This window comes from Rhinolophus sinicus, chromosome 14 (assembly GCF_057876585.1).
Source record: "Rhinolophus sinicus isolate RSI-liver-muscle chromosome 14, RSI-T2T, whole genome shotgun sequence".
Taxonomy (NCBI): domain Eukaryota; kingdom Metazoa; phylum Chordata; class Mammalia; order Chiroptera; family Rhinolophidae; genus Rhinolophus; species Rhinolophus sinicus.
In genome coordinates, this window is record NC_142514.1 from 116,982,475 (window position 1) to 116,999,513 (window position 17,039).

The 17,039-nt window shown below is 41.7% G+C and overlaps 1 protein-coding gene across 1 annotated transcript in view; it reads left to right on the plus strand.

Moving 5' to 3' along the window:
• Positions 1-3,178: 3,178 nt before the first annotated feature.
• Positions 3,179-17,039, plus strand: part of TMEM123 (transmembrane protein 123) — a 49,888-nt gene continuing 36,027 nt past the window's right edge. The window contains exons 1-3 of the mRNA XM_019712672.3: positions 3,179-3,195; positions 3,434-3,969; positions 8,886-8,942. Coding sequence (XP_019568231.3) covers positions 3,179-3,195; positions 3,434-3,969; positions 8,886-8,942 — 610 coding nt within the window. The remainder of the gene's footprint in view (positions 3,196-3,433; positions 3,970-8,885; positions 8,943-17,039) is intronic.

A 17,039-nucleotide genomic window follows, 5' to 3' on the forward strand; every position in this document is an offset into this window, starting at 1 on the left:
ATCTCCCTACAAATGCCACTTTTGCATGAGCAACTCAGTCTTGCAACCACTGAGAAACTGCGATTGCTGCTACTGCTGCCAGCAAAGCCAGCCACCTCTGCTGCTATTTATATCAGCAAAACTGGAAGCTCCATATAGAGCCTCTTTCCACTGGTTGTCCAAACCTGAATTTAAGTTTCACATGAATGAACCTGATTGGCAGAGCCTCAGTCACATGTTAGAGCCCAACTGCAAAGGAGTCTGGGGCTTTGAGTTCTAAATAAAGGAAAGCTATTCAAAAGATGATGAGTATCCATAAACATGATAGATGTCCACTGTCCTATAGCTATATGTGACAGGAGCTAAACCAGAGATATGCATTCAGACATAATCTTTTGTTTCTATGGAACTTACATCCTTGTAGGAGAGACAAACAATAAACATGAATGAGCATAATGATGGACAGCACTAGATGCTACAAAGACAAATAAAGCTGTGAGGCAGGGTGTTCAGGAAAGACCTTTCTGAGAAGATGAGCAGAGACTTAAATGATGTGAGGGAGCAGCAAGCACAACGTCTCTGGGATAGGAGCCGATTTGGCATTTCTAAAAAACTACAAGGAGGCCGGAACTGAGTAAGTGAAGGCGGAAAGAGGGTAGAAAATAATATTGAACAAGCAGCCAAGGACAGTGCCCCTTGCAGGCCATGATTTTGGACTAGGAACGGTGGCAGTGGAATGGCATAATCTGACATATTTTTAAAAGGGTCACATTGGCGGCTGTATAAAGAACAGATTAGAGGGGGAAAGGGTAGAAGCAGGCAGACCAACCTGATCAAAGAATGAACAGAGGGATCAAAGCACTGAAATCTGCCCAGATGGTTAGGGAGAAAGTGACATAAGAGGGGAATCTTGAGAGATGAGTGAAAATTGCCCAGGAGAAGAGATCAGAAGGCATCTTGGACAAAGGCAAGAGCAGGAGCAAAGACATAGGGACGTGGAAGGTCTTAGCATATTTGCAGAACTTTCAGTAGCCTTGTGAGGTTACAGAGAAGGATCTAGACACAAGGCTAGAAAAGTAGGGGATAACTAGACTGCCAAAGGCTTCCATGCTGTTCTTTAAACTTTTCATGTCACCGAAGTAAAATGTTGGGCAGTGATGGGGGCAGAGCCTGAATCAAAACTGGGACTAGATCTTCCCCCAGGGAGTCCAGACCGTTCATGGGAGTTTCTAAGAGGGCAGAAAGGACACAGTTCCTTGCCCTTTTCACCCTCCTCAGATTAGAGAAAAAATGGCCAACCCACAGTTCTGTGCTATTATTATCAAAGCAAAGCTGGGCACACCCACTCACATCTAAGGTTGGGAAACCAGCAAAGAAGACCTCAGTGTGCCTCCATCAAGGTCAGTCCCAGGATAAATTGTTAAGTAGACATCTTGTCTTCTATACTTTCTCATTTCTCTTCTGTAGTCATCTTATATTCCATTCCAGATTCCCGGGCAGATGTACACTGAACATTAAAGGAAGATGTGGGTTGATGAAGAGAATGGAAGAGGAGGAGGGCATTTCAGAAAGAGGGAAGAGTGAATGCAAATGCTAGAAACCAGAAAGCACTACTGTCCATGGCCAGCCAAACCAAGGCTGGAAAGACCGGTTGAGCCTGGATTGTGAAATGCTTGGACAATGGGGTAAGCAGTCATCAGAACAATTTATTTCTTTTTTTTTTTTTCAGCTGGACCACCTTATTGGGGAAGGGGAACAGGACTTTATTGGGGAACAGTGTGTACTTCCAGGACTTTCCCAAGTCAAGTTGTTGTCCTTTCAATCTTTGTTGTGGAGGATGCAGCTCAGCTCCAGGTCCAGTTGCCATTGTTAGTTGCATGGGACTCAGCCTACCATCACTTGTGCGAGTCGAACCACCAACCTTGTAGTTGAGAGGCTGCACTCCAACCAACTGAGCCATCTGGCCACCTGGGAGCTGAGCGGCAGCTCATTGACTTCATTCTAGTTGCAGAGGGCGCAGCTCTCTGACCCATGTGGCAATCGAACTGGCAGCCCCGTCGCCCAGAGCTCGCACTCTAACCAACTGAGCCACCCGTCCACCCAATAATTTATTTCTAAACCAAATTCCCTTATTAAATAGAGTAACCAAAAGCTAAATGTGCAGTGCTTGATTTTTGCCCACGGTGGATGCCTAGAGGTTTGGTTGAATCAACAGATGAAAGTCTGTATGTTTGGGACAGATTGCCCGAGTTAACCTCTATGAGATGTTGTGGGGACAGAGCCCCAGAGAGCAGTTTCCAGGCTCTCGTCTTCACGTGGAGGGGTGCTGGCTCGGGTAGTAAATGGCCGTCAGCTGTGGCTGGTTGGCCGTCAGCTGTAACCATTGAGCCATTGGCCACTAATATAACTGCTGTGGCTACGGAGGAGAGTTGAGAGGAGAGTCGAGGAGAGTCGGTTGGTTGGCAGCAAAATGGACAGCAAGTCGCACATCGTGTGAACCCAGCCTCCAGTGAGACCATAGTGGGTATGACTCCCCTACCTATGGCTCTGTGGGTGTTCCTTTTTGGCCTAGCCATATCCTGCGTTATGTGGGGAGCGGGAACAGAGACCCCACAGGCTGCCCCGCACGACAGATGTCATCTCCATATTGACACTTACCTGAGATCAAAAACATATTTTTGGGAATTTAACTGCAATATCACTTTTATGTCATAAAATATGGATCAGATGTGAAAAATCTGCACCGTTTAGAGCTTTGCAGGTGGGAGATTCACTGTAGTTTTAAGTGCCCTGGATCCTTTTGTTCCATCTCAGCTGAGCATTTGTCACCCCAACCTGATCTTTGTATTTCTCCTGCATCAGCCACGGTTGCTGCAGATCACTTCAGAATTCTTAGCAGAAACAAGATGCAGGCTTGAGAAGCATTGCAAGTCAAGACAGGTGAGTAGAATTGGCTCCAAGGGCTTAAGAGGGACTTAGCCAAAAACTATTCAAAACAGGTTATTCCATCTGAACTGGGACAGCAGACACCAAGGAGAGAAGGGACTAGGTTAGATTTGTGCAACTTCAGCCTTGGTGACTATACTTGCTTGTGAAACGCTACCACCTCTTCTGTTCCCTCCATCCCTACCCACTCCACTAATCTCTTTCTGCATAAAATGTATCTTTATCCATAGATGCAGGGTACCAGTGGCAGAGGATGAGGAACAACTTGGGGTACAGAGATTATAGATGTTTTACTTACGAACTTAAAAAATGAATTTGTCGATCATCACCACCCCGCCCCCATGTAGGCTGGGTCACTCCAAAGGAAAGCGCTGATGGCCCAAGACCCCCTAGAAGGAATCCCACCACTCTGAGTTTCTCTCCTTCACCTCCCCGTTTTGCTGCCCTCGCCGGCAACTTTCCCCTCTCACTCTGAGCTGCACGCACTCCCGTATCCCCCCTCCTAAAGCTACTTTTCAAAGACATCCTTCCGGGCCGAGCAAAACCCAGCGTGCTCTGTATCCGGAGAGGCACTGGTGCTCGCTTTTATCCGAGAGAAAAAAACTGCCATTTCCGAAAAGAAAGGAAACCGCTCGAGCGTTCTGGGCTCGCAGGCGCGCCTCGGAGGGGGAGGAGGGAAGCGGAGTCACCGCGCCAAGAATCGCAAGCCCCGCCCCCGCGTGCCGGCCTCGCCCCGTCCTGCCGCCACCGCTCGGTGCGCGACGCCTGGTCCTCGCCCGGCACCCGCGCCCTATTTGGTCAGTGGGGGCAGGTGGCTGGAGGAGAGGCGTGAGCGGTGGAGGGGACTCCCAGCGGGTTTGGGTGCGCAGAAGGGCTGCTTTCGCTGGCGCAACCGTCACCACGGTTGGAGACCCACGAGGCCGCCGCATCCTGCGCTCAGAACAATGGGACTCGGCGCGCGAGGTGGCTTGGCCTTTTTCATCGTTGGGGCGCTGCTGGTGCTAGCGCTGCTGAAGGTCGCAGTGGACAGCGAAGACTCCGGGGGTAAGTGGCTGCGAGAGTCGCCAACCCCTGTTTCGGGAAAAAGCGCGCTACCCAGCGGGAGTTTCCAAGTGGGGATCTGGTTGGGAGGAAAGTTCTGCATGTCTTAGGCCGAACGCAGGGGGCCAACCTGAAGGTGACTAGATGGGGTTAGGGGAAACTGAGGCTCCTGCTGGTCTCCCACCTGCCCGGGAGCCGCCTGCAGAGGAAACTGTCCGGTCGTTCCCCTCGGTTTTTCCACAAGCGGCGCTCGCAGGCCTGGAGGAGTGCGTATAACCTGTTGAGTTACCCGAAGGACGGGCCTTCAGCGGAGGGCTCAAGTTAGTGTTCCAGCCTTTCCCTGAAGTTAATGTTTTCTGGGAGGTTAGTTTACCTAAAGCTTCCTTTTGTAAACAAGATTAGGTGGATTGAAAAATTTGTCTACTGGTTCCTTTGGAAATTGTCTACCAGTTCTTTGGGGAACCTTTCAGGAGTTTACCCCGGCGTTTTATCGTCCAATTGTGTAGCATCAAACAAATTATACTCTTAATGTGCCCAGATGCTTCAAGTGAAGACTTCGGGGCCAATGTAGCTGGTTGGCAGGTTTTGGGTCGCGCGCCCTGCCCTCCTGCGCAGGTGAGGTTTCTGCCGCGTGGAAGGGCGCCTCCTGCCCCTGGTGTGTGTGTGCCTGAAACCCGCCGGGGCGCGCATCAGCTGTGCAGCCGGAAGATCACAGCTGACGATCGTCAGGCGCCCACAATGTCGTCAAAGTCATAACAGTGATTTTGACATTTGTCTTCTTGAGGGAAGGGGGTTTCCAGTTAGGCCCTTGAGCCTTTGGGGACTTTTTAAAAAGTTCTTTTTGACTAAGGGAAGGAAGCTGGGAATTGTTTAAATTCCATTTTCTCTCTGTGAACTATTACAGAAGTCGGGTCACTGGGTAGTAAACTAGAATAAGATTCTTTAAGTGATTCAGGTTTTTCATAGCTTCAAATTCTATCCAACTGCTGTGTATTTAGCCTTAGATTCGTTTTATCCAGCAAGTGATAAAGAAAGAGCAGTTTGCAAAACCTGCTTTTGCCAGAATAATCTGGGTGAGACAATAACAATTTTTGTTTGTTTTGCTGAATGAATGTTTTTGTTTGTTTTGCTAAATTGTACATGTGACAAACTGGCTTTGCAGATCCAATTTTGAGATCATTTAAGAAAAGGAGGCTCAGTAAATCATGTCCATATTTTCAATATTATGCGATGTTTTACTGTAAAAGTGAACAATCTGGAATGACACAATACTGGGGGTGCCAAAAAATGTATACACATGACTTGCATTCATCCTTTGTTATCGGTATATACTGAGTATTACAATTTTAATAGTTTTCTCCTTTCTTAGAATATGTATACATTTTTTTGCACCCTCTGTATATCTTAGTGCTAATTTTGCACCAATATTTATGGGGAGAGGTCTCCATTTTTTTATTTGTTACTTTGTGAAAGTAAACCTTTTTGTTTCTCTGATGAATTACTGATTAGAGAAACTGAGTGTCCTTGCTTTTCTTTCTTTTGCCTTTCTAACACACTTTTTTTTTTTTTTTTGGCCCTATTTTAATACTTATTGTTTGACTGTTCTGTTTGTTACTTAATGTCTCACCAGAGGTTAGTGCTGTTTAAAAACTTGGAATGAATGCTCTACTATACAAAAGCCTTTATTTCATGAACTAGTATAACCAACATAAGCTGGAATCCATTTCTACAGACTATAATGTCACCTTGAAACTAGTGTAAAAAAAGAAGGTTCTGTAGAGGATTTCTCAAAAAAGCAAGTAAATGTCCTAGTCTTCATGTACAGTGTGTAATCTGTGTAAAGTGTCATTATGAAGTGCAGTGATTTTTAACAGTATGATTTTTAACAGTCATCCTAGAGCTTATATACTCATAGCTAATTTTCACTAGGCACTTTTCCTGTATACCTCACACTATGCTAATTGAAGTCCATACCACATCCCATAGGATCCTCACAGTATTGTCCCCATTTTATGAGGAAACTGAGGCTTGGAAATTACCCAACTTATTCAAAGTAAAACAGCTAATACATGTTTGATTTCAGAGACCAGAATCCAAACTCTTAATTCACCATTTTGCCACTAAGCTATATTAGATGATGCTAGCTTTTCTAGTAGATAATGCTTAAGTCCACAATACTACCATTGTCCAGAATATTGTGGGAGAAGATAAAAAACATTACTGAAATTCTTTTAAAAATATCCTTCACAGTCTGTTGCATAGTTTTATAAATATCCTCAGTTGGAGGAGAAGGGGACTATGTACAAGTCAGCAAACCAGCAAACGGGATAGATTGTGGTACTGCAATAGGAGACATAAAAGAGGAGAGAAGGGGGAGGCTGTTATATAGGACTCTTGGTGGCCAGTGACAGAAACCCACCTTGAACAACCTTTGGGGAAAGAAGAGGCTTTATTGACTCTTGAACCAAAAAGTGCTAGGATTAAGGTGGCTTCAGAAATGCTGTATTCAAGAGTTCATATAGGTTGCCAGGAGATGGTCATTTCTGGCTCTTTTGATTACATCTGTCAAAACTCAGGCAAGCCATAATTAAACTATTCTCAGACTGGTTTGGGGTGGGAAGAATATGACACTCCACATTATAGGAACTTTCTAAAGTGAGTCCCAGGCTTCCAAAGCCACCATAATGTGTACCCAATTAGGAAATGAAATTACTCCTAAGTGAGTCTATGCCACTTCATGAATTGAACTTCCTATTTTTTTCCACTCAGTGCATTATACAATTGAATACTTGGTCTTTCTGTCAAGTAAAACAATGAACTCCGTGTACTTAGGGTTGTCCGTGACATTCTTTGTCTCTTAGGATACAAAAACAGTGCCTGCCCACAGCAGGTGCTTAATAAGTATTGAAAAAAGAAGAAAAGTTAGTAAAGCTAGAAAAATTCTGTCTTCTTTCTCAAGCAAAAAATGAAAAATAATAAAAGATTGGTTGCCAGGAAATCATCCCTCATAAGAGTGACAACAGAAGGGAGATATAAAAACAGAAGACTCTTGCAGTAGTCCAGGCAAAAGATAATGGTGCATGGTGTGGAGATTATGTACACGGATTCTAGATCTATTGAGGGAGAGGGGGAAATTGAAATCACTTGCTAATGGATTGGATAGTGGAGTGAGGAAGAGGAGGAATCAAAGAATGACTGCTTGGTTTGGGGGTTGAAAAACTGGTAATGCAACAACTGGAAAGACTGGGGGAGAAGCAGGTTTATAGTAGAAAATCAACAGTTCCATTTTGGCACTCACATGTATGGGCTTTGGAATCAAACAGCCTGGTGCAGATCCAGACTTTTCCACTTACTAGCTGGGTGGCCTCTGGGAGCTCAGTTCCTGTCACTGCAAAACAATATTCCTGTCTCAGAATTGCTGGGAAGGTTAGATGAGCTAATGCAAGTTACATGCTCCCCAGGAGGCCTGGCATGTACTAAGCTCTTCATAATATTGGCATTTATTTGATACCTACTGCTAAATAGTATAGTCTACTGACCTTGATCTTTTTCAAGTTTAATCTTCACATCGGATCCTTTTGTGATAAATGGATTATAGTTCCATCAAGAGGAAGAAATTTGCACATGCAGTAAAGATAGATCCTTCTAAGTTGTTATTGCTTACTTTTTGTACTCTGAGGTGTGTGTATGTTTTGTTTTGTTTTTGTTTTTACGGTGAGAGAGGGCTATCTTTGTGAAAAGTACATGATAATACACTTGCTCTCTTCTCATGTGGTATATGTTTTTAATCTTCCATTATGCAAGGACCCGAGGTAAATAAACCAACTGAAAAATTGCTTAACCGAGGCATAAAATTCATCTAAACCTTTTCCAGATCTTAAGGTACTAATTAAAATTAAGAGGCATACTGAGAAGGCTTGCAATTAAAAGTAAATTCATCTTCTCCCCATTGTATGAAGTTCATCTTTCCATTGTGGGAAGTTAGGGGTGTTGGTGGTACAAGACCTAGGGGCCCTCCCGTGATGATCCACTCCACTCAGAAGAGCAGAGTTATAGTAGCAGAAATCAGTTTCTCTCTCGCCAATCACTGTGTCCTCGTGGGGTTGAATGAAAATTTTGGCCAAGCTATTGTATAAATTGCCAGTGGCTGGCACATAGTAAATACCATGTGTTTGTCTTGAAAAAAAAACAGTAATACAGTTCCAGATTTACTGACAGTTTTGTGTGTTGTTTTTTTTAATTATTAGTTTCAGGTGTACAAAACAATGTAATAGTTAGACATTTATACCCCTTACAAAGTAATAACCTTCCTCCTCCCATCTACTACCCCTCTGACATCACACACAGCCATTACATTTCCACTGTCTCTATTCCTTATACTATACTACACTTCCTGTGACTATATATATACATTAAATTATAGTTGACGTTCAGTATTATTCAGCTTCAGGTGTACAGTGTAGTGATCAGGCATCTACACCATCCCTGAAGTGGTCTCCCTAATAAGACAAGTGTCCAGCAGATACCCTATAAAATCTTTACAACTTTATTGATTATATTCCACAAACTGTCTTTCGTATCCCCATGGCAATCTTGTGGTTACCGATTGTGCTTTCTAATCCCCTCACCTTCTCCCTCATCCCCACCCCATTCTCGTCTAGCAACCCTCAGTTTTTTGTCTATATCTCTGAAACTGTTTCTGATCAGTGTGTTCATTTGTTCTATTCTTTAGATTCCACATATATAAGTGAGATCATGTGGTATTTGGGCAGTTTTATGTTTCATAGCAACAGTGGCAAAAGTAGAACTTCCTGTGGAATAATCTACCCTCCCCCATAACACCACCACAATATGTTGCCAGAGTTCTCAGTTAAATATTAAATGTGCTTTGATCATAAGGTATTTCTTTATTTTTATAGGATCCTCAAGCGGAAATCCTTCCGTACTAGTTGAAAACCCCACTACTGAACCAACAGGTAAGTTTAAAAAAGTTGAAGAAATGGATTTTCATCTGTCTAGGATACATAAAGTAATATCAGCCAGGAAAGTACATGAAAGCTGGTATACTGACCTGTTTTAACCATCAGTTATTCATCCATCCATGAATCCCTGAAGCTTTCCTCAAGGGCTGCCGTCAATTAATGGTAGTCCACTGGGTGGACAGCCTTTCTTAGCCTAGCAAAGATGTGAATACAGTCTAAAACTGAAAGCATATTAGAAGTTCATACTGAGTTTTGAAGCACGTTTTTAGGTATAATGGTCTTGCACTCTGCCTATAGATATGAAATGTGAATACGCAAATCTGCTGGTGAAACAATTCACACCAAGCTGGTCAGCCGTGGCAGCCTTAATTTGCCTTGGCAGACTCTAAGTAGACCCTGCTTACATTTCAATAGTCAGTCAGACTTCAACCCCACCATCTTGCTTTCTGAGACATTTTCCCTGTGCTTTTAGTTTGGAACAAATAGATTTCGTACTTGGAATTCTGAGTTTAGTAGCATGGAAAGATATAGGAACCAGGTTGATGTCATAAATATCAGTAGTAAACCATTAGAGCATGTTTCTTGTAAACAATATTTAGGTTATCTTCTTACTGTCTTTATTCTTCAGAGTTGACTGGTTGGAATCATGATTTTAAAATACATAAACAGGATTTAAATATAAATATATATTATGTATATATACATATAAAGGGTATATATATATATATATATATGTATACACACACATACATATAGAGGATACCAAAAAACTGTATACACATTTTAAGAAAGGAAAACAGTATTAAAATTGTAATACTCGATATATACCAATAACAACAGATAAATACAAGTCACGTTTGACTCCTGCATTTACAAGAGGTGCTCAAAGAGGTTACTATCGCCGTCCAGACACTTCTGATCATGGAGAACTGCTTTGAGCATAGGTAACGTCTCTTAAAATGTGTACGAGTATACATTTTTTTGGCACCCCCGGTATATGGGAATGTGGTAGAGAGTAACCTTGAAGGGCTGCTTCTGATTGGGTGGGCAGGGAGGACCTCTCTGAGGTGGGGTCATCTGTGCTGAGACCTGACTGACAGGATACAGCCCTACAGATACCGGAGGGAAAAGCATTCCAGGCCGAGGCATAATTGATGCAGGTACCCTGAAAGTGAGCCTCTTGTGTCCAAGGAACACAGGCAGGTCGCTGTGGCTGGCACGCAGTAGTGGGTCCAGACTTTAGTTACATTATTATATATACATAAAGGAAATTAGGAAACAAATACAGTATTTAAGATCTAAAAGTTATATTTTGAGACATAAAAAACATAGTAGAGCAGGCTCTAGAAGAGGAGGCCGGAAACGTGGATTCTGGCAACTTCGTTAACCACTATGTACCTGCATGTTCTCTGTATCCCCAAGACAGCAGTATAATAATATAATGGAACTGCCCTGGTGTTTTCTTTCCTGAAGTACGCCTCTATCCTGAAGTCGTAATTAAGAGCCCAACAAAATGCTTCCGATTCAGACCAAGAACTGCTGCTGTACTTTGTTATGATGTGAACTATAAACAAGAAGATTTAACATTTTAAGTCATTTTAAGGGTTAGAGATAGGAGGCTGAGTCACCAGCCTGTTGTATGAGTTCTGGGAAAACCCAGAAAACTGTGAATGTTGGCTTAGTTTTGTGGAGGTGGGTGGGAAGAGGAGGTCGTGATGAGTGGAAAGATAAACAGTGGGGGAAGTATGTGAACTGAGAAAACATGCAAAAGTCCCAGAAACTCTTGAGAAATACAAAACAGCAACAGAAATAAGAGAAAAATTAAAGACTGAAGCATTTTTTAAATACGTTTTTTGTTTTCAAAACCAGGTAAAACAAAAGATGTATAGAAGATAAACCGTAGCCGCCCCCATCTCCCCCTGGATAAGTAGGCCTAGGGCAGAAAAGCCAGCTACCTGACTCTTGGTTCCTCTTGTCTTTCTATAAAACCTGTGAAGGGTCCAGTACACATTGGGGACACAGTGGGTCCTGGTTGACTCTGAATTCTAGTGTGAATAGGAGAATGCACTCAACTCGGATTGAATAGATGACACTTCTTTTTGTTATCTTTTCCGTTAAATACTCCTTTTTCACAGAAAGCTGGCAGGCTAGCTCCGGACTCTCATGACTTCTTTGAAACTAAAATTCAGACTTACCTCATCATGATGAGTAGGAACTGCATACAGATTTCGCAAGAGTCACTCTCCCTCATGTATAAAGTTCTTAGGAAGAGACTTTGTCTGAGGTACTGATTATCATTAAATAGTAATTAATATCAGCATTAACTCTTTGGCTCTTCATCATTTTGCTTGTCACTTTTTTTCTTAATATGCAGTTTTGTGTAAAATAAAACCACGTGATAAAAAAGTCTAAACATTACGTATGTGAAAATAGTAAAATGCACAATACCAGTCTTCTTTTCTTTATTGAGCCCCATGCAGTCCTTTTCCCAAATGTACTTTAACAGTTAAAAGCCAGACTCATTATTTCCACCTGAAGATCTGCTGTTGTATTTCTTATCTCACCTCACTTGTAACCACCATTCCTATAGTGTCTCAGGCCGGAAATGGTTACCAGTTTCACATGCATCCTTCCCCAGCACAATCCATATATAGTATATATGTTTTTTATTATCATAAGTGGATAATGCTCAGCACACTGTTCTCTGCCTAGTTGGTCTCACTTACACCTCATCCTTCGTAATGGCTTCATGGTATTCCCTGGTAGGGATGCAGCATAACTCATTCACCCAGTTCCCTATTCATGGACATTGAGGTTATTTGCAGTCTTTGCTATTTCAAGCAGTGCTGCAGTGAGCATCCTTCCTGGTCAGTTTCGGAATGCTTCTGCCGGGGCACCTGTGGTGCTTTTTCTAATGGTGAAATTGCTGAGTCAACGGTGTATGCATTTTAATTGGTGATATATTGCTAAATTTTCTGCCAAGAAGATTATACCGTTACCGTTTTATTCCCACTGTCAGTATTAAAGGTACCTGTTTCCTACAACCGTGACAGCACTGGGAAATACCAAACATTTTAATACTTGCCAATCTGAGATGTGAGTTATAAAGTCTCACTGTTTGGTGTTACATTTCCTTAATTATGAGTGGAGAATATTTTCATATTGATTTTGGAGATTTTTTGTTCTTTTTTTAAACAGTTTTATTGAGATATAATTAGGAAATCATACAATTAATTCCTTTCAGCTGTACAGGTCAGTCCCAGAAACTCTTGAGAAATACGAAACAGCAACAGAAATAAGAGAAAAATTAAAGACTGAAACATTTTTTAAATACATTTTTGTTTTCAAAACCAGGTAAACACATTTTAAGAAAGGATATATTCATAGATATGTACAACAAGTCAATTTTAGGACATTGTCATCACCTCAAAAAGAAACCCAATGCCCTTTAGCTATCATTGCCTTATCCGCTACCCCACCTCCACCGCTTAGCAACCACTAATGTACTTTCTGTTTCTAGATTTCCTTATTCTGGACTTTCCTATAAATGGAGTCATGTAGTATGTTGTCTTTTGTGACTGGCTTCTTTCACTTAATATGTTTTCAAGGTTCGTCAAGTTGTAGCATGTATCAGTATTTCATTTCCTTTTAGGGCTGAATAATACTCCATTGTGTGTCTATGCGCCATTTTGGTTATCCATCACTGAAGGGCATTTGGGTTGTTTCCACCTCTTGGCTATTATAAATAATGCTGCTAATAAACATTTATGTGGACGTGTTTTCATTTTTCTTGGGTATATACCTAGCAGTGGAATTGCTGGCTCATGTGGTATCTCTATGCTTAATGAACCGCCAGACTGTTGGCTGCACTGTTTTACATTCCTACAGCAGGGTATGAGGATTCTAATTTCTCCACATCCTCATCTACATTTGTTATTTAACGTTTTTTATTCTAGGCACCCTAGTGGGTGTCTCATTGTGGTTTTGATTTACATTTTGATGAGTAAAGATGTGCTTTTTTGATGAGTTCTTTCATATGCTTATTGGTCATTTGTATGTTTTCTTTTGAGAAATGTCCATTCAAGTCCTTTGCCCATTTTTTAATTAGGTTTCTCATTTACTAGCTTATCATTTTGTTAGCTTGTCTGTGTCTTTTTATTCATTTCTGATTATAAAAATAGTGTATAGTTTTTATGGCAATTTTGGAAACTATAGCAAAGTCTTTTTTAAATCATTATTCAGATTACTTTCACGAAGTATTTTTAGTTTTTTTAAGCTCAAACTTAACTACGTAAGTGCAGTTTCTTAAAATGAGAACTAACCTTCTGTTACAAAACATTTCATTATGGTTACATCTTATGACATGAAAACAACTAGTTGAAAAGTGACAATTTTAGTTTATTACCTAATCAGTACGAACTAGTTTGACTGCTTTTTGTTTGCTTTTTTTTTCCTCCACAATGAATTTGATTCACTAGTTTTAATATTCATTGCTTTGTTGTATTTTGGGGATGATTAAAAAGGGAAAATTTGCATTGCTGTTAAGTAAATTTGGGCAAGTTCCTTACCCTCTCTGTACCTCAGTTACCTCTGTAAAATTGAGCTGATGAAGTAATATAGCCATCTCATAGGATAAATGAAAGAACATGTAAAGCAGCTGACTTTAAAAGAGCCCCTGGCACAAGTGAAAATTAAATGTGTTTTTCTTTGCACTGCGGCCAGAGTGACCCTTTTTTTTTCCCAATTACTCTCATGCTATTTTTTTAAAGATTTTTATTAAAATATAGCTAACATATAATATTATATTAGTTTTAGATATACACCATAGTTATTCAACATTTATATACCCAAAGAAATGATCACCATAAGTCCAGCAACCATCTGACACCACACCATGCTACCACAATATTATTGACTATATTCCCTATGCTGTATGTTACATCCTCATGACTTATTTGTTTTATATCTGGAATTTTGGACTTCTTATTCCCCTTCCCTTTTTTCCCCTCCTTTTTAATTTTTCAACTACAGTTGACATTCAGTATTATATTTCAGGTGTACACCATAGTGGTTAGATATCTATATAATTTAAGAAGCGATTGCTCTGACCAGTCCAGTACCCACCTGGCACTGTACATAGTTATTACCACATTACTGAGTATATCCCCTATGCTTTACTTTACATCCCCGTAACTATTTTGTAACTGCCAATTTGTACTTCTTAATCCCTTCACTTTTTTTACCCTGCCTTTAACCCCTTTCTAGTCAATCCCCCTGATAAATCTAGTACCCATCTGACATGATACATAGTTATTGCAGTATTATTGACTATATTCCCGATGCTACACCCTACATCCCCATGACTACTGTGTAACAACCAATTTGTACTTCTTAATCCTTTCCCCTTTTTCACTCACTCCTCCAAACCCCCTCCTGTCTGGCAACCATCAAAATGTTCTATCTGTGAGTTTTTCTGTTTTGTTTATTTAGTTCTTTAGATTCCACATATAGGCGAAATCACCTTGCACCTGTTTTTCTCTGTCTGACATACTCCACTCAACACAGTACCCTCCAGGCTCATCTAAGCTGCTGCAGAAGGCAAGAACTCACATATGTATGTATGTATGTATGTATATCATCTGCTCTTTATCCATTCATCCATCGATGGACACCCAGGTTGCCTTCATATCTTGGCCATTTTAAACAGTTCTGCAGTAAACATAGGTTGCACACGTGCCCTCGAAATATCATTTGGGTTTCTTCAGATAAATACCCAGAAGTAGGATTACTGGGTCCTTCTTTGTCTCTCGTTATAGCCTTTGTTTTAAAATCATTTTGTCTGGTATAAGTATTGTCAACCCAGCTTTTTTTTGTCGTTTCCATTTCCATGAAAGATCTTTACCCATCCCTTTACTTTCAGTCTGTGTTTGTCTTTCAATCTGAAGTGAGTCTCTTATAGGCAGCATATGGAAGGGGCATGTTTTCTTATTCATTCAGCCACCCTATCTTTTGATTGAAGCATTTAATCCATTTACATTTAAAGTAATTGTTGATAGATATGGAGTTATTGTCATTTTGTTATTCATATTTTTTATCTTTTTTTCATTTTGAAGAAGTTCCTCTAGCTTTCCTTGTAATACTGGTTTGGCGGTGATGAACTCCTTTAGTTTTTTTCTTGTCTAGGAAGCTCTTTATCTGTCCTTCAGGTCTAAATGGTAGCTTTGGTGGGTGGAGTAATCTTGGTTGTGGGTTCTTGCTTTTTATCACTTTGAGTATTTCATGTCACTCCCTTCTGGCCTGCAAAGTTTCTGTTGAAAAATCTGCTTATAGTCTTATGGGAGCTCCCTTGTACATAACTAACTGCTTTTCTTTTGTTGCTTTTAAGAATCTTTGTATTTAACCTTTGGCATTTTAATTATGATGTGTCTTGGTGTGGGCCTCTTTTGTTTGGAACTCTGCACTTCTGAGTATGTCTATTTTCTTCATCAGGTTAGGGAAGTTTTCTGTCATTTTTTTCAAATAGGTTTTCAATTCCTTGTTCTCTCTCTCCTTCTGCTACCCCTATTATGCGAATGCTGGTACACTTGATGTTGTACCAGAGGCCACTTAAACTATCCTCATGTTTTTAATTTTTTTTTTCCTTTTTGCTTTTCTGTGTTGGTGTTTCCTGCTACCTTCTCAATCGCTGATTCAGTCCTTTGCTTTATCTAATCTATTGATTCCCTTTAATATATTCTTTATTTCAGTTATTGTATTATTTCTGATGGGTTCCTTTTTTAAGTTTTCTATGTCCATTTTCATGTTTTCTATCTCTTTGTTGAAGTTCTCCCTGAGGTGATTGAGCATCCTCATAACCAGTGTTTGGAATTCTGCATTTGGTAGATTGCCTCCGTTTGTTTAGTTCTTTTCCTGGAGCTTTGTTCTTTTATTTGGGACATGTTACTTTGTCTCCCCATTTTGGCTGCCTCCCTATGTTTGTTTCTATGTATTAGGAAGGGCTACTGTGCCTCCCAGTCTTAGTAGAGTGATCTTAGTAGTAGTGGGTGTCCTATGGGGGGCCCAGTGGTGTAGTCTCCTTGGACACCTTTGCTGGGTACTGCAGATGTATCCCTTGTGTGGGTTGTGTGTGCACTCCTGTTGTAGTTGAGCCTTTGTTGCTGTTTGCATGTCAATGGGGGGATTGACCATCAGGCTGATTGGCTGGGAGAACTCTCCATGATTATGGAGGAGGAGCTGTTGTGCAAGAGTGACCCTACAGAGCAGGATTCACTTTATCAGGGCTCTGGTGCCTGCCCAGTCTGTGCTTTGGGTGTATCATCCTTGGAAGTGGCTGGGTGATGCTACGGCTCATTCTGAAGTTGGCCACGGTGCATGTAACCCCCAGGGCCTCCTAGAAGGGGCCGTGTCACAGGCCAAGTTCAGCCATAGTCTGTGCCCTGCTCGGGGCCACCTGGTATGAGCCACAGAACAATTTGTGGATGGCTGCTGCCCATGCTGGGCTTGGAAGTGCCTCAAGAGGCCAAGTCAGGATCCGAGGCTGTCTGTCGCTAGTGCTGGGCTTAGGGCCTCTCAGCCAGAGGTACAGGGTATGCTGAAGCCAAATGCTGCTTGTTTGAGTTTTGTGAACCTTTGAGAGACTTTAGGAAAGACCATGACATCAGCCAAGACAGGCTGTTTGTATAGAAAACCCACTGGAAGCAGCTTGGGTGTATCTGAGAGTGGGTGGGGCAGGGTCTCAGGGAGTCATCAGGGTGGGGGCAAATGAATGGTGTTAGATTGATGGAGACTCAGATATGGCAGCTGCCTGTATCTGCATGCTGGGAGGGGAGAGAAGTCAACAAAGAAACAATGGCTTCCAGCAGCTCATCCATCTGGGAGAAAGCTTCCCCTCCAGCCCTTGCTCTGAAGCCAGACAATTCAGTCCCTCCCTGTATGTTCCTGGTGCCTTTTGAGCTGCTGCCCCAGCACTGGATCTCAGAGCCAGTGAGTCTGTCAGTGAGTAAGTCTGTGTGTGGGCCTTTTAGGAGGACTTACTGAGACTCCGGCAGCCCTCGTCTCACTCAGCTACAATGTGGTCTGTCTTGGGCTCTG